Source organism: Pleurodeles waltl, chromosome 3_1 (assembly GCF_031143425.1).
Source record: "Pleurodeles waltl isolate 20211129_DDA chromosome 3_1, aPleWal1.hap1.20221129, whole genome shotgun sequence".
NCBI classification, from domain to species: Eukaryota; Metazoa; Chordata; class Amphibia; order Caudata; family Salamandridae; genus Pleurodeles; species Pleurodeles waltl.
In genome coordinates, this window is record NC_090440.1 from 1,695,635,855 (window position 1) to 1,695,662,373 (window position 26,519).

Genomic DNA, 26,519 nt, shown 5'->3' on the forward strand with positions numbered 1-26,519 from the left:
CTAGTTTCTATCGCCCTTCGTCTGCCAGTTCTCAAACCAGCCTCTTGTTCAAGGCCTCTTCTAAGTTCTCGCATTATACTCTCTATCCTCAGGACCAAGAGGTCATCTCCCTCCTTTTTTGATGTTCCCTTGGTTTTCACGGTGTACTCCTACCATTTGGACCTCCAGTTCTAACTTTCTACAAGGCCCGATGCTAGGGATTCTGCATTTTAAGGGAAATGACATTAGGCTGCGCTGCCCCTTGGCTAAGGAAGAGGTTGGACACTTTTACAGTCAGTTTACTGCCCTCTGCCGCTGCCTAAAATGAGTACGCCACGACACTGGCCCTACCTTCTGCTGCCTGCCACCAAACCCCACGGGAGTCACTCTAAGTTCTTCTTACCAAGAGTGTTCATTTGAAACATCTGGGCTATTTGCTGGCTCCCACACAGGGCCTCCTACCCCAGGATATTCCTCAGCTGTCACTCTCTGCCCCCGAGGTTTCACCATCTGCCCCCTTGCTCCAGCTCCTCACTGCAGCCCTCACTCTATCCACAGTTTCTTTTTCACAGGTTCTCAGTCTCTGCCCCTCTCCCAGGGCTCTCCCTCAGTTCTTACCTTCTGACCCTTGTTCACTCTCCTGGTTATCGTAAGGAGGAGGATTAAGCGCCCAGTGCAGCTGGCAGCGGAACATGGCCCGATCATCGGTGTGAATAAGCTCATACACACTTTGGTAGATGACGTCCGACTAATAAAAGAGAATGCAAGCATTTGAAAATGTTTAAAAAAAATTAACTCAAGTAGGGTGAGCTAGAGGGAAAGCACTACTGGAAAAACATTCATTCATCACAATCAAAGAGCAAGCACCACCCAAGTGAGACAGGACTGAAAGCCTCACTAAGAACCCAGATATCGCCGCAGCTCTCCCAAGGTGCACAAGAAACACCTCAAACGTTGCTAGAGCTTTCAGATCCCTGAGAAAAGCTAGCATTTATGCCCTAGGTCAATTCAACCACCAAGAAGGCCCTCTCGTACTACGCAAGAAAGAACAGGAACTGAAGTCTTTCCAACATGCTTTAAGTGGGATGAAAAAGGTTGCCTATAAAATGGATTACGTGTCAAAAAGCACCCTCTGTTTAACAAATTCATTAATGGCGGCCTCACTGGACAAAGTATAATCAAAATCCGCAGGATACGTTTTAACAATTTATATAGCACCTTTATTCAAGGCCAAAAGCAATAAAAAACACTTGACAAGGGAAGCTTATATTTGAGTGGCAAAACACTCTACGCATTCTATATGTGTCATTTGGATTATGAAAGGGCATGCTAATAGGTTATTTTTCATGTTTGACCTGAGGTCTTGCAAACGATGGGGTGATTACTTGGGCCCAAACTCGAGTGGACCAGTGGTCTTGATGTAGCTAGTGACAGGTGTCCACATCACAATTACATGTAACGCGGGACCTTAGGACCTGGAATAATAAAGTTAAACAACAGGTTCCACCTGTCAGTCTCTGTGTCGCCAGACTTCTGGTGGCATTGTTTTGCAGCTCTAGTACGTGACATGCAGAAAAGCAGGGTTTGTTTTCTTCTGCCAGTGAATGACAGAAACAGGGGACGCCATGGGGCCCTGGTTCAATGTCTATTCTTTGCCTTTGCCAGGGCCCGTCCCTGCAGGCCCTGGACCACTTAGAGCACTGCTTTATGATCCATTAAAAGTAATGCAGGAAGTACCTGGTGCCAATACATCCCAGATATAGGAATATTTTGCAATCACGATTTTTCCGGTGAGAAATAGAAACCAACATATATAAACCAATGTTTCTGGACTAATTCCTGTATGTTGTTTCCCCTGTGTGGGCTTTTTTCACATGGGCATTCTGCTTGCATTGAGCAGATGAAAGGTCCAAGTAAAAAGCAGGGAGCCATGGTGTTCTCACAGTTTCACCGCATTACATGTAATTGTGATGTGGCCAGTAACACCTGTCACTTGCCACATCAGGACTACTCGTCCACCAGTGTTTGGGCCCAAGAAATCACTCCATTGTTTGAAAGACTTCAGGTCAAATATGAAAAATAACCCATGACCTTGTCCTTTCATTATCCAAATGACATATATAGAAACTATGCAGATGCGTAGAGTGTTATCTGCTCTTTATTTCCATTGTTGAGTGTGGAAGGGGCAGGGCCAATGAGAGGCAAAGCCTCGAGTAGGTCATGATGCACCTCCCTTCCCTCCACAATGGTAATAAGCAGCATATTACACTCATCACATCTGCATGTATGATTGATGTCACATGCAGGGGTTATAAACAAAGTTGTTAAGCATAACCAAAGCAAAGCAAAAAAACATAAACTGACATTAGACCAGGATCAGTTGGGGCCCTCTACATATGTCCTTCACCAACTAAAGAAAGAAAAGTGTACCTGTCTGGCAATATCAGAGACCCCGGATGGCATGGGGACTTCCTAAGATGCTAATCAATTCTAACTGAACCATCAAGTTATCTACTTAAGCGCTGTTTCATTTTATATCTAGCTTTTCAATGTTGTATTCCCTACTATCCAGGATAATGTTATTACATTACTGTAAAATTATCCTATCTTGTTGCCTGGTGACTTCGTTTATGGTGAGTCCAGACTCTATTTACCGCCTATTTTCAAGGACGGTATTCTAGTTCACATTTATTAGGCCTTGCACTTAGTCAAGTAAGCGACACTTCGTCTGGGGGCTTCTTTGATAAGCTTTGTATGCCACACCCATTTTAGAACCCCAATCTTTTCCATCCGACTCAAAACACCCAACTGCAGTGGCGGCCCGTCCTTTAGGGCGGAGGGGCCACCCTCCCCCACCTTTTACCCCTCATGAAGAGTGTCTGTCAGGCTGAACAAAGGTCAGCCTGACAGACACTCTCCATGTTCAGCTCAGACAGCCAGGAATGAGCCATGTGTGATTTGCGCAGACTCCTGGCTGCCTGAGCTGAACTTTGCTGGGCTGAGGAGGTCACAGCTCCTATGGGCGTGACCTCCTCGGCTCAGCAAAGGTGCCTCGAGGCCCTCCCCTGGGTGACGAGGAAAGCGTCACCAATTGACACTCTCCCTGGGCGCTTCAGGTTTAAGTCCTGAAGTGTCCAAGGCGAGTGTCAGTCAGTGACACTTCGTCACAGAGTGGGGTGGGGTCAGCAATCTCACTGACCCCATCCCACTCTGTGACGAGGCTGTGACTGCTACCTAAGGTCAGCCAATGAGGGAAGGCAGCAGTCCCAACCCTCCTGGGACCTGGAGGCTGAAGGTAAGTGTGTCTGTGTGTGTGTGTGTGTGTGTGCGTATGTGTGTGATGTTTTAAATTGAATGTTTGGTGCGACGGTGCATGTTTGAGTGTTATGAGTGTTGTTAATGGATGTGCGTGTGTGTGTGTGTGAAAGAATGAGTGTGTGCGATCTTTCAAAATGAATGTTTGGTGCGTGTGTGCATGTTTGAATGGTATGAATGTTGTTAATGGATGTGCGTGCGTGTGTGAAAGAATGAGTGTGTGTGATTTGAAATTAATGTTTGGTGCGTGCGTGCATGTTTGTATAGTATGAGTGTTGTTAATGGATGTGCGTGCGTGTCTGTGTGTTAAAGAATGAGTATGTGTGTGTGCGCGCGTCCCGCCGCCCCCCTCCCTCCTAAAGCTGCCGGCCACCACTGCCCAACTGCAATTCTAAACCTGCATTCTCACACTCCTTAAGATTGTGCAAAGATCAAAACCCAGGTTATTTTCATAGTACAGCTGGGGACCCCATTATTGGCTTCGAAACACCATTTTGGCCGAAAACAGCCAAAGTGGATGTGTGTCCAGAATATTAGAAGAGAATATGGAAGGGTCACAATATCAAGACTAGAATATTGAGGTAGGTTTCTATAGATTTTCTGTAACTAACTCCAAATATATGGATCTTTAAGGGACGTTTGATGTGGAGTTAAGAATAGTAAATCCATACCTCCCTCTAGGCACTTAGCTCTTCGACATTCTGTCTCTTGATATTCTGTCCACAATCTTGTAACCTTTCAATATCCTACTTTGTATATTCTCTACTACAGTCTCCAAACTGGGATTACAAGTGGTGTGGTGTTACCGTACCTGCTATACCAAAGTATGGGAACTCTTCATTTGTTACCAGGGAAAAACTACCCTACATCATACCAGAAGAACTTTGTCCTCTGTAAAATGCCTGGAATTACAAGTTCGTATGTGGGAAATAGTGGCCAGCAAAGGCCTAGGACTAACTTGCGTCATGCCGCCTGTCACCACTTTCTTTTGCTGTGTCCTACTTCGAACACGGCACAGTGATGCTCTTTTTACTTGAAGGCACGATGAACTGGGCACACATGACAGCCATATTGTCAAATCTGCATCTCCCATATACCATAGGTATCATACCTTCCTACTCACCTACACCGAGGGCCACAAAGTGTATGGCTTGTTTCAGAAAAGCTTTACGTTATAAAGTGGAGGAATAACAATTTGAGCACAATGACATTTGCACCTTCAAATATTTTAATAATATTTACAACTAGGTGTTAACGAACTTAGGGCTGTTTTATTAAAAAAAAAAAAAAAAAAGAAAAGAAAAAAATAGCTTTTTCTGCATTTTGGTTGACCTACGTTTGATGTTCAGTCACCATGAGCAAGAAACATGACATTCCAGAATGGCCGCCTCGTTTACTGAAGATGTTACTAGGCCCGACCAGACCTCAAAATGTGATAGGTAGCCCCCACAACAGCAGAGAAGAATATAAGAACAGCAATCTGAAAGCTATAATCAGTGGGAAACAATGACAGTAGTAAGATAACTGACATAGAAATGAAAGAGACTGAAGAGATGCAAGATCCCAAATCTGGCAAGGTACATGCTGCTTTGCATTAGACGTGGACCTAGAGGGTAAGACAGTACTGTGCCCATAGATGGGAAGATGGGTGACTTGGGTCATGTTTTGCGGGTTGCAACTCCCCACTGAAAACTACAAGACACAATATTTTTGCCAAATTATTTTTGGGACACAATATTCTGCTACAATACCAGAGAAGGCTATATTTTCTATATGCTCAGGCACCACATTTTCTAGCAGAGGGTTCATATAAAGCTGGCCAGGCAGGTTGTTCCTATGGTAGATTTAATTGGGTCTGCACTGTTTCAAGGAGCCTGGCTGACCGGCCGAAGTCCCTGAGTCAGACAAATGCCTGCCTTTTTATTGCATACTCAGTGCAGTGAATATTTGGTGCAAACTTTGCATACTTTAGTATGTCACCCTAAGTGGAACGGGTATACCCTAACTTAGGTTCCATGCACACTGTGTCACTGGATCCATGCTATACCTGGCTGATGAGCCCTAACTAGGGAGAAACCATTCCTGGGTTGCTATTGTTCCAATTCAATGAGGACCTGGCCTGGCAGTTCAGGCTTGTATGTTCCCATGAGGAGCAGGGTCAAGACTGAGTTGTGAATGGCTGGGTCGAAATGAGGTGGTTTAGTATACAAAATAACGGCAGACTGGCAGGCAAACCCAAGTAATTACCAGTGGCTGAGATTAATCCAAGCATTACATCAATCATTTTTGGTATACTTTGATATTCAGTGCAGCTCTCATCACGCAGTCCCCATGAACTGTGCTTGCATAACTTTGTTTCTGTGCCTGCTCACAGATTCACCCCCTTCTTTCTTCAAACACACATGAGGAGCTTGGTTAGTGGGGCTAGGCCTAAAGAATAATAGGTTAACCGCTGCAAGCTCTGGGTAAAGGCAGGCTGCCAACGAAAGGGACACATCTTTTTTTAATATAATTCCCTGCTGCAACACTCATCGGCTCGCACTGACGTTACCCATACTGCTCTTGTTCTCTGCTAGAGTGAAGCTGGCACGGCTGATGAACTATGTGTATGGAAGCTTGCACTGCTTCTGCCATGATGTACCTTTGTTGCGCATAAGGGAATCTTACACTTCTGCTGAGAGTGCTTCTGTTCTTTGTGTGTACATGAAATATGATGGAAAGTTCTTCCGACAGAAAAGTCAACATAAATGACTTTTTCAATGCCTTTTATTTTCAATGCCTCCGTAGTCTTCTTCCAAACAAGGTCACAGCGAAATGAAAACGTCTGTATCTGGCAACAGGAAGACTCAGACATGTCTCCTGAATATCGTCATGGCTGCATTTGTCTAGCAGATGTCTTGACTTTGTCTAGTTATGTCTAGATGGTGGATTTATTGGCACTTATCTGCTCTTCCTATACAACTGGCACGAACACTGACTTGTGAGGCTTAAGGATATGTTATCCCATCCATGACCATCCACTGGTTTGCGCGATCCTTCACCATACAAGGAAGTTGTCTGTACATAAGTTGCAGGTGTCTGTAGCAGGGATTCTTCTCCAGCTAATGTTTCCAGTTTCTTACTTTCTTTTCTGGAGAAGACCCTGAGGAACCTGCACGAAGTAATAACCTCTTTCGGGCTACTGTCGCTCTAATATGGTATGCTCCTGTACACTACTTTATTCAGGCAGGGTCTTTTGGGGCGGACTTAAACACATTTTCTATAATGGGATTAAGTGGTCTAGTTGTCGATTTGGCAATAACCTCTTCTGTTAGCTTCAACCACCTGCACCATCAAAGAGAGGTATTAATTTCAGAACTATGTATGTTGCACAGTTTCTATGAGGAAGCCTTAAGGAATATCTCTACATCCCTCAAAATGTCACCATTAGAAGTATATTGCTTGTGTTTTATTAAAATTGACACAGACTATTTTCTCATGTGTAGGAGACTGAACTCTGTATTAGTCCCATGGAAAATAAGCATACTGCAAGCACTGTAGATTCTCTTCCGTCTGGCAGGGACCTTAGATTTCTCACTTAAGTTCCATCACAAGATGTCTGGTTACTGGTTAGAAACTCTATCGTAGGAATATTTAGCATTGCTGACTGCTGTCATCTGTGAATCGGCTGTGAAAGTGGCTTTGAAATTGCACCTTTTCTTTCCAGAGCTCTTGTGACAAAGGGGCTCCAATATTTTCAGTGTTGATTAGAGTGTTTTCTTATAAGTCACCTTCTTTCTGGTACTGAAGGCTGCAGTATGTTTTATGGTTGAAAAGGGGTGGGTCAGTTTTTAAATCTGGTCGTTCTCGAAATTTCTTCGACACCACCCAAAGTGACATTTCAGATCTTCATTTTTTTTTCTGGGTCGATGACACAAGACCAGTCTTTTTAAGGGACTTTTTTTTTTAGAATTCAATTATGTATATCGTAGAATACTTACTTAATGAGGATTTGTCTTGACGTTTTGATGGAGCGATTTGTTAGGTCTGACGTTAGCCAAGACCTTTTGATTTTTACTAAAATTATATATATAATAATAAACTTATTACTAAGGTCTTTCAGCCAGCCCTCTTTATTCACTGGTATGCTGTTGGGTAATTTGCACTGTTCTACGGCCCACTACAGCATGGGGCACTTTATTGCACACTTCAGCCACTAGCTAACTTAACTCTGAGTGTCAGCTTTCTGCTTTCGCAGGAAGAAGATCTACACAAAAAGTAATTCCCTTCATTGCCAGGGACTACTGTTGTAATGTACTGTGTGTCCTTTTTGAGAACAAAAAATGTTTGCTTTCAGCCAGTGTTCGAAATTTGTTATATTGGCAATGGACTCAGCAAAAAGGTTTTCCCCAAAAAATGACAAAACAAAACTATCACTGACAAACCAAGAAGGCTGGTAGCCAATGCCACACTTATTGGCTTTGACAGTATTCAACATTACCTCCCGTCCCTCCCTCGCCAAATGAGGCTCCTTTGCCGCGAACTAGACCCCTCCCCTTCTAAATAAAACTCTCCCACCTCCTCCAGCTCCTGTTCTTTTTTGTCTCCAAAGATACTTATCTTCCTGAATTCTTCCTCCATGACAGGGCCTGGAGATGCATCGTCTTCGGATCCCTGGGGACGAGCAGAGCTCGTCGTAACGATCTCCTGGTCTCGTGGCATCCTGTCTTGCTCAGCGCAGCTGGAGGAATGGTGCGCATTCAGCAGACGCTGTATGGAATCTGGCGGTCCTGCTGTGGCTGCGCTTCCGGGTCAGTGGTTTTGCAGAGCAGAGCGCGACTTGGGAGTGCTTCTGCTAGACTATTCCTGATAGGAATGAGTTTGAGACGTTTTTCTTTACTTTTACAGGAAATTGCGGGGGCTATGATTGGTGGTGCTGGTTTATCCCCATTGGTTTGTTTCAGGGTTCGGTCTCCCTTCTTATATGGGCATCTTTGGGTACCTCTGCATTCGTGTTTGAGAATGAAGAACAAGAGGCTGACTTAGCACAAACATTTCCTATCCACTACTTCTTCTAAGGGGCTCCTCTTCCTCCTAAGAGGGCTCATACCACTCAAAGTCCTGATGGGGGGACGGCGCCTCTCATATCCAGGGAGGAAGTTGAGGGCATGATTGAGGCGGCAGTGGCTAGGGCCCTTCAGGCTAGTCCTGGGAAGCCTGTTTCTGCTCCTAATCCCAAGACTCGGTCTCCGGATTTGGATCTGGAGGCTCCATCGATGTCTTCTGGTGGTAAATATGTCTCCTGAGAAGACACGTGGGATGTGTTGGTAAATGTGAGAGAAAACTTGGGATTTCAAGCCTTTCAAGCATCAGATAATGGGGGAGCCTTTTTTCCTCAGTATGTTAAACCCTCTAAGTTTGCCATGCCCTTTCAGGGTCCAGTTAAGGAATGGAAGGATGTGGACAAGGTTCAGGTTCCTCATCTTCTGCAGAAACTGTATCTATTGGAAGGGGAGGATTTTCTTTCTCATTTCGTTAACCCAGACTCTTACTTTAGAGACTCTGACTGGTAAGACTGCCATCAATCCTGAGGATTGTACCCCTATTGATGTAAAAGATACTGTTAAGCGGACTTTTGCAGCGGAGAATTTAGCATTGAAGACTAGTATTCTTTCAGCTTATTCTGCGCAATCCTTGGTCCAGGACTTTGATCAACTTGCTGTTGCAGTTCAGACAGGTGTGGAGTGTTCCAATCTGTTGGCAGCAATGGAGCAGCAGGCAAGATTGCTGGCAGATATTTCTTGGATATCATTTGCTGGTTTGCCAGGTCCATGGATGCCTGGATTGTGGCTAAGAGTGGAAGGGGAGAAGTCCTCTGATGAAGATTCCCCTTCAGGATCAGACCCTCTTTGGGAAGCAGCTGCCTACTATGATAGCCAAAGCTTTTAAGGGGCATTAGCATGCTTTGCATTATAAAGGTATTTCATCTGTCAGGAAGCATTGGAATAATCCCTCTAAATCATCCCCGAAAGGTGATGCCCGTCATTTTTCTTTTAGGAGGAGAAGGTTTCAGCCTTGGTTTTCTCCTAAGCACTCTGGTTCAGCTCAAAAGGCGGCTGCAAAAAAGGGCCCCTGACAATCACAGTCCTTGGAGGGATCTGCCAGTCGGAGGCAGGTTATTGCACTTTCTACAGGTGGGGTGGCAGGATGTGTCAGATCAGTGGATCTTGGACACTGTGGCCAATGGTTACACGATCAAGTTTGAGCACATACCTTCAGATATTGGCATCCTTGTGACTCTGGTTCCGGCAACTGGGGCAAAGCACAGGCTTTTCTGGATGGGTCATGGACTTTCTGGCAAAAGGTGTAATCTGCAGGGTGCCAAACACAGAACTGGGAAAAGCGGCATATTCTATCCTCTTTTTGGTTCAAAAGGTCTTGGGGGCATTTCGTCTCAACCTGGACTTAAAATGAGTGAACTCTTGGATATGGTCCATCCATTTTCAAATGTTGACAATTCAGTCAATCCTTTCTCTAGTAGATCCAGGAGATTTTTTGGCTTCCACAGATCTCCAGGATGCCTATCTCCACATCCCTATCGCAGTGCCCTCCCAGCAGTTTCTGCATTTTGCAACAGGAGAAGATCATTTCTAGTTTTGCGTGCTCCCCTTTGGGCTAAAATCATCACCCAGGGTGCTTACAAAGGTTCTGGCTCCTTTGGTGCCTCCTCTGGTGGATATTCTTCATGCTCAAGGGGATTTTGTTCATCCTTATTTGGACGATCTGTTCATACAATCCCCAAAGGAGCTCTAGCTGGTGAGAGACGTGGAGTGGGTTTTGCAGGTTTTTTTTGGATCACAGATTTTTGATAACTTGGAAAAAATCTTGTCTGGTTCCATCCCACAACATGGTGTTCATTGAGGATCATTTTCAGACTCAGAGAGGACTGGTGACTCTATCCCAAAGGAGGTTGGTCAGCTTACAGGCTCAGGTTCTCTCCCTGCTGTCTCAGACGGCTCAAAGAGTGATGGATTGGTTGCAGGTCCAGGGTCAATTGGCTTCCACAGTGTTTCTTGTTCCTAGGGCCAGGTTTCACCTTCACAAGCTGTGGGCTGGATTCACTCCCATTGGGCTCCAAGTGCGCAGAATCTTCACTCCTACATCACCATGTTGGTCCACATCTGCAGGGATTTGTTGTGGTAGATGGAGTGGGACCATCTGGGAGTGGGGATATCCCTTTCTCCTCTGGCTCCTGTAGTAATCATGACGGATGCCATCCTCTTGGGTTGGGGGCCTGGCTAGAGCCCAAGGGTTCTGGCCTCTGCCGGACTCTCGAAGTTCATCGAACTGGAGACAGCTGAAGACTATTCTGCTGGCTTTGTTTCATTTCCAGAAGGTACTGAGGGTGGTTCTGGTTTGAATCTACAATCTGGTGGCGAAGTCCTGTATCAACAGACAGGGTAGTACCAGGCCCAGATCCCTGAACTTGATTGGACGGGAGATCCTAGAGTGGGCTCAGAGTTAAGTTCTGGCGATGACTGCTCTTTACATTCAGGTGGAAAATGTCGGGCAGATGTTCTGATCAGGGAAATTACATCATCCACGGATTTCTCGCTGCACCCGTCTCTGTTCCACCTGCATTGTTCAGAGGTGGGGTCAGCCAGAGTTAGACCTGTTTGCCGCTCCCAAAAATGCCAAGGTGGGGAGGTTTTGTACAAGGGAGAGCTGTCCCCAGGTGTGGGCAATTGATGGTTTGATATGCCCCTGGCCCTGGGCCCTGGCTGTATGCTTTTCTGCCCTTTCAATTGATCAAGTCATTTCTGGTAAGAGTTAGGAGAGTGAGGGCTCACATAATATTTATAGTGCCTCACTGGTCAAGGGCAAATTGGTTTCCTCTTCTGGAACTGTTGCGGAACGGTCAGGAGTGGACTCTTCCGGCTGTCCCGTCTCCTCTCTTTTTTCCATCTCTTCCCCTGGGGTCCTTGTGGAAGTTGCACTTAACGGCATGGAAGATGAATGGAGAGGTTTCGATGGTTTAAAGGTTCCTGAGCAGTTAGCTTCAACTTTGCACGCATTTAGGAAGTAATCTATTCTCCATTCTTATGCCTGACACTGGAAAGCCTTTTCGTCCTGGTGTTTAGGAAAACAGGTGGATCCCACTTAGGCTAGTCTTTTTCTGGTTATGCAATTCTTGCATGATGGGCTAGAAAGGATTCAATGGTAGCTACTCTGTGGATTTAGAGGGCTGCTTTTCAGGATTTTTTGGGTTCATGGCAAAATCTGAAGGATGAGGATGGACTAATGCCTCGATTTCTCCAGGGGCTGTAGAATTTTTCCCTAGAGTTGTCTGGTCTTTTCTGACTTGGATTCTACATTTAGTGTTGGATGCTTTAACTGGTCTTCCATTTGAACCTCTTGTTCAGATGGCTTTGAAGAGTTTTGTCTGGACCCTTCCTCTGACAAGGAGTGCAGACTGCATTGTTTGGATGTGAGGCCTCTGCTGTTTTACCTTGAGGTGGTGAAACTGTTTCGAAAAGGGGATGCATTGTTTGTGGACTTTGGTCCTGCCAAGAAAGGGGAGAAACCATCTACGGCTACTTTGAATAGGTGGATACGCTCCTTGGTTCTCCTAGTTTATAAGGTAAAGGATGTTGCTCCTCCACTGGCGATTCAGGGGTATTTTACCCGCAGTAGGGCTGCTACAGTGGCAGAGTTACCAGAGGCCCCAGTTGTGGAGATTTGCATGGCAGAGACTTGGGCTACTCCATCCACTTTTGTTCGGCACTATAGGGTTTCTGAGTTGGAATGCCTTGATAATGTTCTTGGTCACACAGTGTTGTCCTCAATGAGGGAATAGTGATTTCTGTGTGGTATCCGCGCACTTTAATAAAGTCCACGTGTGATTGCAACTCAGTTATTCGGTTTTGTTTGCTTGCTATGCCTCTTTTGTTAAGAAAGAAGAGGAGGGAGGGACAGGAGGTAACGTGTCCATTACTTACTGATAATGGCATTTATCCCTTCCCTCGTTTGTTAAGAAGGAAGTCGAGGGAGAAGGGCTAGGAGTAATGCCATTATTGGTAACTAATGGACAGACATACGCTCTTCTGTCGCCTTTTCTAACACTGGCACAAGAATTCTGTAATATGTTATGTATTGTATTGTATTGTAATAGTATTTATATAGCGCTTACTACCCCTGGCGAGGCGTCAAATCGCTTTTTGGCGAGTAGCACGCTACTCCGGAACCCAACAAGGATTAGTATTGGGAAATATGAGTACAGTTTTAGTATTATTATGGTTAATTTGAGCCGCGGATATGAGAGTTTGTTAGTTAGATTGACTGGAGTAATGGAGGAGTGGAGGAGGAAAGAAATCCAGAAGTGTTAATTGGGAGTATACCCCTCATTTACTCATCCCAAAGTCTTGGGGTGAGTAAAGGGGGATGGAGGAGGGAAGACTCTGTGGAAGGGTTAGGGAGATCATAGTAGCAGGGTGAGATAAATGAGGGAGAATTTAGTAGGGTTGTTTGGGAGGTCATGGTAGTAGAGTGAGGTTTGGTGAGTTAGATGTGGAAGCTGAGGGAAGAGTTTAGGCAGAGTTATTACGAGATGAAAGTAGTAGAATGGATTTGGGATGAGTCAGAGAGGGAATGGAGGATAGTTTGATTGAGACATGACATATGATGTGTGATAAGATGAGAGCAGGGATTCATAGATATTTAGTATAACAACCCACCCAGGAGCCATGCAATGACCCACGAACATGCCAAGCACAGAAACAACATATACACATACATACATATATATATATATATATTCATACACACACACACATACAAACACACATGAATGCACACACATATATGTACATACAATACATAATTAAAACCATAGGTAAATATACTTTGTCAAACAGGTTTAAAGAGTGTATGGGTATTTTTTTTATTATGACATAGAAGCAATACATATTTTCTTAGGAACTATACATAACTAGATATAGACACATAATCAGAAAAAATATTTAGCAACATAGGCATATGCAGTCCATAGTTGTTTGAATATGGTGGTTATGAAGGAAAGAGCCAACTCTTGAGTAGTTTTCTGAAGACAAGAAATGTATCTGTGACTCTTATAGTTGGGGTAATGAATTCCATAGATTGGCTGCTTGAAAGGAGAAGGATGGTACCACCTATCGTCTTTTTCTTGTATGGTGATGTTCTAAGGCCGGGTGCCAACCTTGAGCGGAGGTTTCTTTGTTGGATGCATTTGGTTATTTTGTTTCTGATAAAAAAGCGGTCCTGTTTCATGTATAGCTTTGTGGGTGATACAAAGCAGCTTGAAAGTGCATCTTCTGGCAACGGGTAACCATTGTAGTGCTCTTAAGGCAGGGGAGATGTGAGCTTGCGGCTTTACATGTACTAGTAGCCTGGCTGCGGAGTTCTGAATACGTTGTAGTTTTTTCATAATAGATAGAGATGATCCATGGTAGAGGCCATTGGCATAATCCAGTTTGGATAGTACAAGCGAGATAGTAGCTTGCACCTTGTGTAGAAATCCGAGGTGGGGGAAGATGCGTTGTAAAATCTTCAAGGTGATGAAGCTTGTTTGTGCTAATTTGTCCACTTGGGCGTTCATAGTTGACTTGGATTCCATGGTGAGTCCAAGGCTTTTAGCTTCCTTGGATAATTGAGGAGGTGGTCTGAGATCATCAGGCCAGACGCAGAGAGAGTCATAACTTTTCCAGTCACCATATGTGAGTATTTCTGTTTTGGAGGTATTTCGTTTGAGATGGCTCCAGGTCATCCACTGATCAACGGCTCTGAGGCAACTGAAGATTTCTGAGTTTTCAATGTTTTTGGGGCATTCTAATTTAGGTAGTATTTGTGTGTCATCTGCATAGTTGTAGCATGTGAGATGGAAATCATTGATCAGTTCTGGTAATGATATCATGTAGATGTTGAAAAGCAAAGGTGAGTTGATCTGCTTTTGTGAGGTAGGGTTTGGACGAGAAGGGGGGCGAGTAGATGATATTAGATCTTTTTTGAAGATAGGAAGTAATCCAGTCGAGAGCAGTCCCTTGAATGCCTGCTTCGTGGAGTCTTTGAATTAGGGTGTCATGGTCAACCGTATTAAAGGCAGCCGAGAGGTCCAAGAGAAGTAGTGCAGCAACTCCACTGCTGTTGGCTGTGTTTTTAAGATCATCCCATATTGCTATGAGTGCCGATTTAGTGCTTTTTCCTGGGCGGAATCCAGTTTGGAAGTCTAAAAGTATAGAATTGTCTTCAATGAATTGTGACATCTGGGCGAATGCTGCTCTTTCTATCAATTTGCCCTGGAAAGGTCCAATTGTGATTGGTCTGTAGTTGTTGGGGTCTTGCGGGTCTAGGTTTGTTTTCTTTAATAACGGTCATATGTATGCCTTTTTCAGGTCTACAGGAAAAGTTCCTTTAGTTAAAGAGTTGTTGATGATTCTTCTTACAGGTGTGGCAGCAGAAGTAGATAGAAGAATGTTATTGAAGATTTGTGGTGGGCAAGGCTCAGAAGGGAAGGTCTGCTTGCTTTGACCAAATCCATAAATTCACCTTGGGATATTTGTTGGAAGGACTGTAGAGGTTGGGTTGGTTTATTCTTAGAGGGTATTTTAGGAAAGGGGTTGGTGCTGATGGTTTTCTTCTGTTTTAAATAGGAGTCCAATGTGCCTGCCTTGGTTGTGTAGTGAGTTGCCAGTTTGTTTGTGAAATCTTGAGTAGTGGGATGACTTCCTTCCATGCATGAAGGTTTTTGAAATTCATTGAGAATTTTATAAAATTCCTTGGTTGTAGATTAAGCATTTTGAATTCTGACTGAGTAGTACCTTTGTTAGCTTTTTTGATTCATGATTTGTATATTCTGTTAAGTTTGTGTAGCTGCAGTTTGTCTTGACTGTGATGAACCCTTATGCTAAATCCTTCCTCTATTCTGGAAATTATTGCTGGGGCTACTCGTGCAAAGTTCACAGGAATGGAGTGAGGCTAGCATGAGAGGAGACCTAAGGAGGTTTGCTGAACTCATGTAACCCTCAACCCTGGGTAAGATGGAGAGTCTCCCTTATCTTTAGCCACAAACAGACCAATGTTGCTATTTCACGGGTTTTTTGAGTGTTCCACCCAAAGTATCCATCATCTTTGGTTCCTTTTCTATGACACATCCTCCCACAACGAGCTCTTGTTACCTACCGCCTTCCACCCCTCAGCCCTAAGAAATCGGAAGAGGCCTTAGAGCAGGAGAGACGCTGCACGAGCAGCCAACACGACGCAGCATCAACCCCCGTCTCCTTTCGCGCCCCACTATTACCGTCTGTCCCCTGCATCGCTCGGAAGCGGCCGGAAGCAGGCAGTGTACCTACGGCCAACAGGACATGACATTACAACTGGAGCAGGGCTAAGGGGCCCCGTTTCCTCATCAGTAAATGGCCATGGGGTAGTGGAAAGGGCGTTGCCTCTGGGCGAAGAGGCGTCCTGGAGCTGAGGGAAGGCGCCCCCGTCTCCAAATTCCTGAAGCTGCTTCATGTACCGCATTCCTCCTCCTGAAAGAAGGGCTGCTTGTTCTGGACTCCGCTGAAAGAAGCGAAGCCCTGAAAACAAACACTCGCCGCTCTGCTTTCACAAGAGAGGGCGAGGGGAGGGCGGGTGTTGGTGCAGGGAGGAGGGGAGGCGTGCGGGGGCTGTGGGGAGACAATCCCCGCTCTTGTTGGGAGGAAACCGGTTTGAATTCCCGGCAGTGCTGGCCGCGTTAGATACCGCAGGGGCTCGGGCCAGGAAAACCCCCTGTCACCAGCAGGGAGCGCAGGGACCCCACGCCCCGAGGCCTCACTCACAGACCGAGGGGCCGGGCTGCAACAAGCCCGGCCTCGCTCACGGGCCCTTGGCAGGGTTTGTAGACGACACAGCCACACTCGTACAGGCTGCGTGCTTGTAGGTCAAATAATGTGACCATAATTTTGACTCCACAAATACCGCCGAGGTAAGTGCGAATTGACTATCATTAGCTCCGCTGTGACCATATTTCGGCAGTTGTCTCGGTACATTTGTAGGTAGAAGTTTCTGTCCTGATAATGTAATTCAACGCCGGCTGGGTCCAAGACCTCATCTCCAGCACAGTCCGGGGAATCATTTGAAAACAATCATTTGAAAACAAAGACTGTCCTGTCCAAAGGGCTGAGCTGCCGACTTTGGGACTTGGGTGACCCGGGTTGAATCCTGACGCATGCTCAACATCCTGTGATCCTGGGCAAGTCAGTTAATCTCCGCGTGCCTAAAAAAAGAACTCGTCCTAGTTAATTTGGTGCTCATGTACAGCGCTCCAATGCCCTTGGGCTGAGTTCGCTCTATATAAAACTGAAAAACTCATGGCGTTCCAGAGGGTCTCGCACTGTTTTGAATCCTCTCATACTGGTTATTTCTAGTATTATTTCACAATGCAGCAATATCCCACTTCTGCTCCCAGAAACCAGCTACCCTTCCAGTTACTTGTTCACTGTATCTTTGCCTTTGACTCTGTACAGCTCTCCTGCATTTTGGCTAGTGAAGGTCACAAATACGGAGACATCCTAAAAGGATGCACACGAGTTTAATCTGCAACTTTTCATATCAATAGTGGGACAGGATTCAGTATCCGGACAGGAGCAAATTCAAGCTACTTTGAGCAGTTCGGCATATGCGCCCGCTACCCTATGAGACAGCCAAAGGTGTTGATACTCTGCAATCCGACTGTAACTAGGCCACTATTCTCTGCTTTTGGTTCTCAGTTATTAGTCTTCTTAAAATGGCATCCCGTCCAATAGGATGTAACTTGCAAGTGTGTCTCACTCAGCAAATAAAGCCGAAGTTTACGTTTGACTACGAGTCCTAGCTGAATGGCTAGGATTTAAATCAGGCATCAACCTCACACATAAAAAAAGGGTTCGAATGTGGCGCATCAATGGCAGGTGGTTGGGAAGTTTTAGATGGAAAGCCCTCACTCGTTAACCGAGGGAAAGATTTAAATACAAGGTTTTACTCGCAGGCAAGGGCTGTGGCGTTTTCCGCATAACTATGTATTTGCCACATAATTGACCTAGTGCAAATTCTTCAGATTTTAACAAAAAAGTTTTAAACTCAAACGGATTTAACGTTACTAAAAACACAGCTACACCTTTTGCCACGAAGTGGAAGCCCCTTTGCAAATGCTGACTGGTCATCTCACTGTTGCTTATTGCTGTATCTGTGTGCTAGACTTGTATCAACCCCATACGGGGAAGCATGTGTAAAAAATATTAAAAACGGAAGTAATGCTATTAAAAAATGTGCAGCAGTATGCCGCATAATTTTCCCTTTATTGCTTAATTAAGTAACCATACTGTCTACTGAGTAACCCTGACAACAAGGAATCCCTTAAAACCAGAGAAAAATGTCTGAATGGAAGCTCTCACTCCAAGGACAAAGAAATAATTTGAAGCTGAACCTCACTCATACTCTAGGGTTTGGACACAAGTTCCTTCCTAAGGGTCAGTGCCACATTTGAAAAGCAGACTCTGCTCGAAGGCTAAGAAATTAACTTTGGTCCAAGAATTCAACAACAGGCCTTGAAAATAGCTTGAATACACGGCTTCATTTATAGGCCTGGAAAAGCGTCTAACGCACGTCTTTACTTCTAGGCTGAGAAAAGAGTTGAAAATATAAGGTGAATGCCTCTTGCCTGTGAGAACTCATACTCATTCATAGCCAAAGAGACAGTTTCAAGACAAAGTTCAGAGGAGGCAATATTTCAATGCAAGGCCTCAATCAAATGCTGATAAAGACCTACTTTTAATCAGGTCTTTTCAGCTTTTGTTTATTTGTAGATTTGGTTTCCGATGACTGTTTTTTGTTGTATTTTATGTATCACTGTATTTGTTCTATGATGTCTTGCGCCTTGAAGTTGAGTTAACTTCTGACCATTTGCACTTTACAAGTAGAGCAAACACATACAAGGTACTACTCACAAGCAGAGGAAATATCTTAAGTGTAAGGCCCTGCTCAACAGTAGAGAGGGGAACCTGAATATAAGGTCTCACTTTAATGCCAAGAAAAGGGCGCCAGTTACAAGTACTGGAGGGAAGAAGGTGTCTGGATGCTGCAGTGACTCATAGCTAAAGCAGGCAGGTTCCTGGCAGTATGGCAGAGAGCCGTGATCCGGATCCAGGGGAATGCCAGGCTGGTCTCTCATCTCTTGCCTGATTCTGCTATAAATTAGGCAGCTGCCTCTTTTTGACTAAATCTTCTCTGGGCAGAGGGCTTTTGAGAAGGGGAGCGGAAGGGGCAAATTGTACATTTCTAGGTGCTTAGGCCCATCTGGGATGAGTTATGAGCCTTTCTTTTCATCACTGTGAGAAACCCTAAACCCTTCCTAGCTTCCGGGCGGAGTTCGCCCCTTCCAGCTGTTGACACAGCCTTCTGTAGACAGACACCTGCTGTTCCTGTTACATACCAGCCTGGTAGGAGCGGACAACATGAAATATTGCCGATGACTCTATTTTCTCCGTGTCTTTTATTCGGCATAAACACTCCATTGCATGCCTCTTTTTTAAATGGGGCTTCCAGGGATAGATGCCAAGTGGCTCTCAGTGCCCCACTATTATTACGGATTTGTCAGCATCAGTGCAGGGAGTTCTTAGGCTTATGACCCCAAACAGACTCTCTTCTAGTCTCCCAGTAGCTGAGCAAGAGCATGTTTTCCTTCCATCGGATTTTATAGAACGATAAAACTGTATGTACCTGTAGGTGACGTGGCGTGTGTACGCAGTGGTGTTCCCATGGCCTGCAATGATATTGCAACATATACAAATAATGCTATTTTTCTTTCGACAGGTTAGCATGCAGTCTCAGAAAGCCTCCACAATACTCTTAAAATCCCTCCATGATACTGATTTTGACTTAAACTGTTGACTCTCCCTTTCCTTTCAAATGACTCTTTTCTTCCTTTTCATCCTATGCATGCATTACTCTTTGAGTACAGCCTACTGTAAATCACATGCTATTTGACTTAATCACTCTTATTGTATTTTTGAGTATTAACCACTACTCAGTTTAAATATCACAACCTCTCTCTTACCCCTGCAACCTGACAACGCATAATTCTCCTGCAGCTCATCTACTAATGCAGCTAACTGATGCATGAAATTTCAACACCCTCCACATTCTCTAAAGATCACACCTATCTCCTACTACTGTAATCCACCAAATAGAAACTGGAGTAAAGACATGGATGGCTCCTGTAGAGCACAATAGTAATCCCAATAACCATAAATAACTACCCAAAAAATACTAATCCTCGGACCTGGAGAAGCTTGCTGCCCTGCGTGAAAGTACAACCATGCGTTTTCAGGGATAGCAGGAGCTATGTAATGCAAGTATACTACCATATATATGTAACCCACACTAAAACTAATAACACAACACTCAGCGGTCTGAAGACGATTGTAGTTCATACAGGCTGCTTAATAATTCCCTTTTACTACTTCATACTTCTTCACTCACATAAGGCAAACCATAGCCCAGTACTGTACCGGTCTTAAACGATAAGGCACAGAATAACAGACGAGAGCTGCACTGTACTGCAGGCCAACAGATGACTCTAAGTTAATCCAGCACTGCAGAACCTGACTAGCAACATACTATGGCCAATTCTTGGCATTTCATAATGATAATCAGATTTAGGATGACATTAACGAAGTCCATTCGAGCAGATCTCTCCACCACTGCTCCCTTTGACTTATGCCTGCTGATGCCCATAAACTTTAAACAAAATATCTCAGAATGGACAACCACCTACAGTACGTAGCCAAGTGAACTTTGAACATGAGGATTACCAAAAAAAGGGGCATGCAGACCTGCTTAAAGCTGCCAGCTTACTGAAAACCATAAACTGCGAGCCTATTTCTCACACTTCTTCATCCATCACACTGCTAAACGCTGCAACCCACAACAGGAGCAGTAACAAGTGAAAAGGATCAGGTGAAGTGATGCATACACTTAGATGGATTGCTGTTTCTCTGCAGAATCTTCATGGGAAGGTTCTCAGTCTTTTGCAATTTAGCACATTTCAGTGCACATTTTTAGGTCTGGAATAACCAATCACTTGAGTTCAATAAAATAAGTTTGTTTTGTGTCATCCCCTTTCAAATCAAAAGATTGCATGGGTAAGCTGTTAGCTCGAAACATTGTCAATTCCATCTTGGCCCAGCTCAGAGCAGTGTTTTAGTCTCACTGTCATACTACTGTGCTTCTATGTCAAAATATAAACTACAGAAGAATTGTACTACAAAAATATCATAAGAAACATAGAGACAACCAAAATACTCAAGCAAGTAAGTATAAATTGGTAAGTATAAACGTACTATTGTTAACTCCTCCTCTATCTACCTTTAAGATACATAATTAAGGCTCCTTTTGTCCATCTTATCGGTATTTACTCATATTTAATTTGTGTTTTATGAATAAAGGAAGTTGTAAAATGGCATATTTCTACACTTATTTAACTGATTAACCCGCAGGGAAAGTCACTCATGTCTAATTTTCTGCATTTTTCAGTTCTTAACTGAAAGCATTGTTTTCTGTTTGTATTTATCTGTAAAAATCTGTAAAAATGGAAAACTAGGAGCCTTATATGTAATCAAGGTAAATATATGCAGATTTAAGTATAGTAAAGCTGTACTGACATAAATGTGCTTGATATGTTTGTCTTCAAATGTTTTTGCTATGATATTTACAATACCACATTTAAAATGCATCAATCCAGGACCATGCTGGGTATTGGCTGCTTGCATGTCTGTGAGCCTTCTAAGAAGTGCTTTTAATGGAATGCGTGAGGGACTGTGATGTCTTAATAGCAGACTTAATCATCTTATTTTTAGCCATATTCAACTCCTTACTTCAAACATTAATTTTATGCAAGAAGCAATACTTGTTTGTTATTTTTCCACTGTAAGAACATTTGTCCCTTTTAATACAAAACAAAATATTTGCTAGGGATACCAAAGATTGGGCTTCTGCAATGATCTGTATTAGAGGGAAGTTATATTGCACCCTAGCAACGATATAGTATATGTTTTAGTGCACTTGTGCAGCAGTACCTCTATTCTTGCCACAGGGTTGAAGCTGAAATACAACTTTAGCAACCCTAACATGCCTAGAGGGTAAAATGCAAGCCAGGCCATTTGATTTGCCAACGCTTGTTTTTTTATGAGCAAGGAAAGGTGAAGAAGAGCAGGCAATAGCTTACAATATTCTAGTTATCAACAATTCTGTACATCAATGATTTATCACTACTGGCATTTTCATCCTCTGTGTTTGGCATAACCTCTGCAAGCATTATTTTTTCGCAAAATTCTGAGAAAAAATGGAATGCCAAAATTAGGTTTCCAAGAGTCCTCTTCCCTCCAAAGGACACTGTTTTCTGTTGGGAAGCGACCTAAAAAGGAAGCAATGCAGTCCCTTTGCCCATCTGATATTTGACATCTCCTTTACTGGTGTCATTAGAGTGTCAGTGGAGATCATTTGGCCTGCTTGGGTATTAGAGTGAAATACGCAAAGACACCTTGTGTCAAAGGTATCCTTGTACCCCTAAAGTGAAGAATGAACCGAGTGACAAGCTGATGTGAGACTGGCCTGAGACATAGAGTGGGGCAGTAGAATGGTTAGACCAGGGTGTCTCTGGAAGGTACTTTCTCACCTGGTGAAAACCCAGGTAGTCCTGGATGGTGGGCGACACATAGAAGATGTACCCATCAGCTGTCACTGCGATGATGAAGCCATCAAGAGCCTGCAAGAAAGAGCGAAAAAATGATCAATGTCAGTAACAAGGCCATGAAATACACATATCTAAGATTGTTCGTTGGTGCATACAGGCAATGAACACCAATAGAGAAAATGTACTAGCAGACTGAGCAATAAAGTTGTAACTGATTTACATATCCCCATCAGAAAATGTTTGGGTACCGTCACTGAATTGTAGTAGAAAGATTTAGGTATTAGTTCAAGCTCATTAAGTTATTAAATACACCATGACTGCAAGAGTAGCTATTCTTCGCTAGTCTGTAAAAACGTACTAAGGTCTGAACCAACTCTGGTGAAAAACTACAGATAATATTCATGTATGCATAAACTTTGTTCTACATTTACCACAATGCAAAGGAGTGAACTGTGCTGTGTTCTGTTTAAAAAGGTCCAGAAAAATGTGCCCTACAGTGCAAAACTCTAAGGATAGCCATTCAGACAAGAAACAAAAGAAACTTGTGAAAAAATTCTGGCTGCACGCCCTAAGGTAACTATAATTCGTGACCCCACCATGCAGCGTTTTTTCATAAAAAATGTTACTGTAAATGTTACTTTAAATATCATTGATATTGTCAATGATGTTATCAAAGATGTCATAAGTGCCATCATTTGTGGGGTAATTAGCAGTGGATGGTGAGGGCGCAGGTTATAGTTACCTTAGAGCACGAGTTATAGTTACTTGAGATAACTCTAACTATAACAGGTGAATTTCTATGGTTTTGTAGGTTTAAAATGTGAGCCTAACTATACCGTCCCTGTAACCTTTGTTTTTTTCAGTGAATTTCCATGTTTTTTAACGTAAAATAATTTCCATTATTATACGATAAACCAATGACCGCTACGGACTCCGGACAATCTGTCCTGGGGAGGTTCCTGGGGCTGTGTGGGAGTTGCCGGGCGGCACTCCTGCATTTCATTAAATATATTCTGCCCTGGGGGGCAAGGCGGGCCCCATGCATTTCTTAAAACATATTCTGTTTTGGGAAGGCCCCTCCCAACCCCCATTTTAATAAAACATTAGCCCTGGGGAGGTGGCAGACCCCAAGGCTGCGGGGGGAAGGAGTGGGCACCCCCACACATTCACAATTTAAATGCCCATGTGATGTGTCTCACCCAGGGGCTGCACTTAAACAAACGCTGGAGCCTGTGCTTGTTTGATTTATTTACTTATTTTCAGCTTATCCCCAGTGTCTCCCGCCTAAAATGTAAAAAACAATTTTTTTTGTTGCTATTGGGGGTGGGGGGGTCCTCTAAGACCCCAAAGCTAAGGGGTCAGGGTGTCCCTACCCTGGCCCCTTTTTCTTAATTTTTACATTCTGTTCTGGGACTTGGCTGAAGCCCAGTCCCGAGATGGCTGCCATCACTTCCTTGTTGAAGTGCTAAAAAGAAAATATAGTGGCGCACTCAAAATTCATATAGGACCCTCATGTGATAATCAATAAAGCCATCAAGAAAGGGGAATTAGATCAAAGTATACCCAATTAAGAGAACATGAGCAATTGAAAAGAGAATCAATAGGGTGTTGAAATTATGTATATCTTCCACAATTTTAATAATAAATTATCTATGCATACAGCTTTCAATGTATTGGAATATCCTATCCCTAATACCATAAAAGCACATAAAAAATACTCAAATACAATGCTGCAATATAAATGACTGTCCGTTAATGTGAGGATCCACTTGATACTTTAAACCCAAAAGTTCATTCTTTGTGAATCTTCAAACATTCCAAGTAATCCTCCATTCATGCAGGATGATGACCAAGTGTCCATTAGGCAATTGAGCCCTGTTCTTCAATCTTTCAGCCCATATAAGGTTTTTGCCGTTTTAATTATTAACAATGATGTTGTTTTCTATGATGGCTAGATAAGATGCTATTGAGAGAGTTGAATTTGAAGCATGTCGGATTTAGGGCTCAGGGCTGGAGAAGGGACAGTTTTAGGCCTAAGGGCGTTGGGGAGAGAGGGTGCTGCACCCAGATGTCAGGTTTAGGGCTCAGACCGAGGAATGGACAGTTCTAGGGCTAATGGCGTGTATGGGGGCTTCTCCAGAATGTCAGATTTAGGGCTCAGAGCAGAAGAAGGAGTGGTTTTAGGGCTAAGGGTATGGGGGGTTTGCGCCTGGATTCTGGCTTCCGGCTTCCGTTGTTGTGTCATCCATCCATCTCATGCGTGGTCAGAGTGTAGACAATGGGGTTTAGATGGATTTTCAGTAAAAGTTCAGCTACTAGCACCTGTCTGAGATAGCGTGAAACAGCCTCATGGGAGAGTGCAGATGTGAGAAGTAAACAGTAAGGCAGAACTACACATCCATTACTTCACTGTATTTGCGCACTGGCCAGAAACAAACCAGTACACTTGAAATACTGTGCAATGCATTTCTGGAAAGCGACAACATGATATGGGACATTACAAATGATTTACAACTGTGTAAAAGTAAGTGGAATGTTTTACTGCAGAATTATGCATTGTAAGTGGCCGCATGATAAAGGCTTTTGTTTTTTTGGTATGTTTAAAAGCGCTCCACGTGCAGGCGTGTTAAACAGTTCGTTCTAGAAACTGGTGTGATAAGGCCAGCTTCGTTCTAACGCTTTTGTTATTGAAGCCATTGGTCTTACAGCTTTCGTTCTAGAGCCATACGTCAACTATGAACAGATGCTTAAAGGGTAAGCAACATTTTCTGTTTAAAGCACATATTATTGTTGATACACATGCTCTGTATAGATGTAAAGCAGTCCCCTAAAGCAGTGGCTAGGAGACAGATTATGCAATTGTTTGGAACACAGGGACATATTTGTTAAAGGCTCGTGTCAACCATGCGTCACTCAATGGGCGCAAGAGAGACCAATTCTTACGTTAGATTTATCAAGCCAGGCAAGGCCATCTTACGTGGCCTTGCCTGGCTTGATAAATCTAGAGTAACTCTGCCCTAGGAGGACGTCCCATGGGTAGAGCAGGAGTGTTCCATGCATCCACCCATGGATTTTGGCGCATTCCCAGATTTACCATTACTGTTAGACCAGGGAATGTGTCAAAATGCTGCACCTCCCCACCTAAGGCGTAACGAGGAGAATGAAAATGTCACTTACCCAGTGTACATCTGTTCGTGGCATCAGTCGCAGTAGATTCGCATGTTCTGCAATAGCTCGCCATCTGGTGTTGGGCCGGAGTGTTACAAGTTGTTTTTCTTCAAAGAAGTCTTTCGAGTCACGGGACCGAGTGACTCCTCCTTTTGTCTCCATTGCGCATGGGCGTCGACTCCATCTTCGATTGTTTTTCCCCACAGAGGGTGAGGTAGGAGTTGAATTGTAGTAATAGTGCCCATGCAATGGAGTGACTAAGTATGCACCTATTTAAGGTTGAGATGATACATATATAAATAATTGAAGGTAACTTCCAAACTGCTACAGGCTCCCGGGGAGGCGGGTGGGCACATGCGAATCTACTGCGACTGATGCCACGAACAGATGTACACTGGGTAAGTGACATTTTCAGTTCGATGGCATCTGTCGCTGTAGATACGCATGTTCTGCATAGACTAGTAAGCAGTTATTTCCCCAAAAGCGGTGGATCAGCCTGTAGGAGTGGAAGTAGTCTGAAATAATGTCCTTAATACGGCTTGACCTACTGTGGCTTGTTGTGCGGATAACACGTCTACACAGTAGTGCTTGGTGAATGTGTGAGGCGTAGACCATGTGGCTGCCTTACATATTTCTTGCATTGGGATGTTTCCTAGAAAGGCCATGGTAGCACCTTTCTTTCTGGTTGAGTGTGCCCTTGGTGTAATGGGCAGCTGTCGTTTAGCTTTAAGGTAGCAGATTTGGATGCATTTAACTATCCATCTGGCTATACCTTGTTTTGAAATTGGGTTTCCTGCATGAGGTTTTTGAAATGCAATAAAGAGTTGTTTAGTCTTTCTGATGTTTTTTGTTCTGTCAATGTAATACATCAATGCTCTTTTGACATCTAATGTATGTAGTGCCCTTTCAGCTACGGTATCTGGCTGTGGAAAGAACACTGGAAGTTCCACTGTTTGATTTAGATGGAACGGTGAAATAACCTTTGGCAAAAATTTAGGATTGGTCCTTAGGACAACTTTATTTTTGTGTAGTTGTATAAAAGGTTCCTGTATAGTAAACGCCTGAATCTCGCTTACTCTTCTCAGGGAAGTAATGGCGATGAGAAATGCCACCTTCCAGGTTAGGAACTGTATGTCGCAGGAGTGCATGGGTTCAAAAGGTGGACCCATAAGTCTAGTTAGGACAACATTTAGGTTCCATGAAGGAACAGGTAGTGTTCTTGGTGGTATAATTCTCCTAAGGCCCTCCATGAATGCTTTAATGACTGGTATTTTATATTGGGAAGTTGAATAGGTAGTCTGCAGGTATGCAGATATTGCTGCAAGGTGAATCT

The 26,519-nt window shown here is 43.8% G+C and overlaps 1 protein-coding gene across 1 annotated transcript in view; it reads right to left on the bottom strand.

Annotated features, from left to right (window-relative positions):
• Positions 1-26,519, bottom strand: part of LOC138285510 (aryl hydrocarbon receptor-like) — a 214,300-nt gene that overhangs the window by 63,528 nt on the left and 124,253 nt on the right. Inside the window, exons 4-5 of the mRNA XM_069225505.1 lie at positions 22,001-22,090; positions 598-727 (exon numbers count right to left, since the gene is read on the bottom strand). Coding sequence (XP_069081606.1) covers positions 598-727; positions 22,001-22,090 — 220 coding nt within the window. The remainder of the gene's footprint in view (positions 1-597; positions 728-22,000; positions 22,091-26,519) is intronic.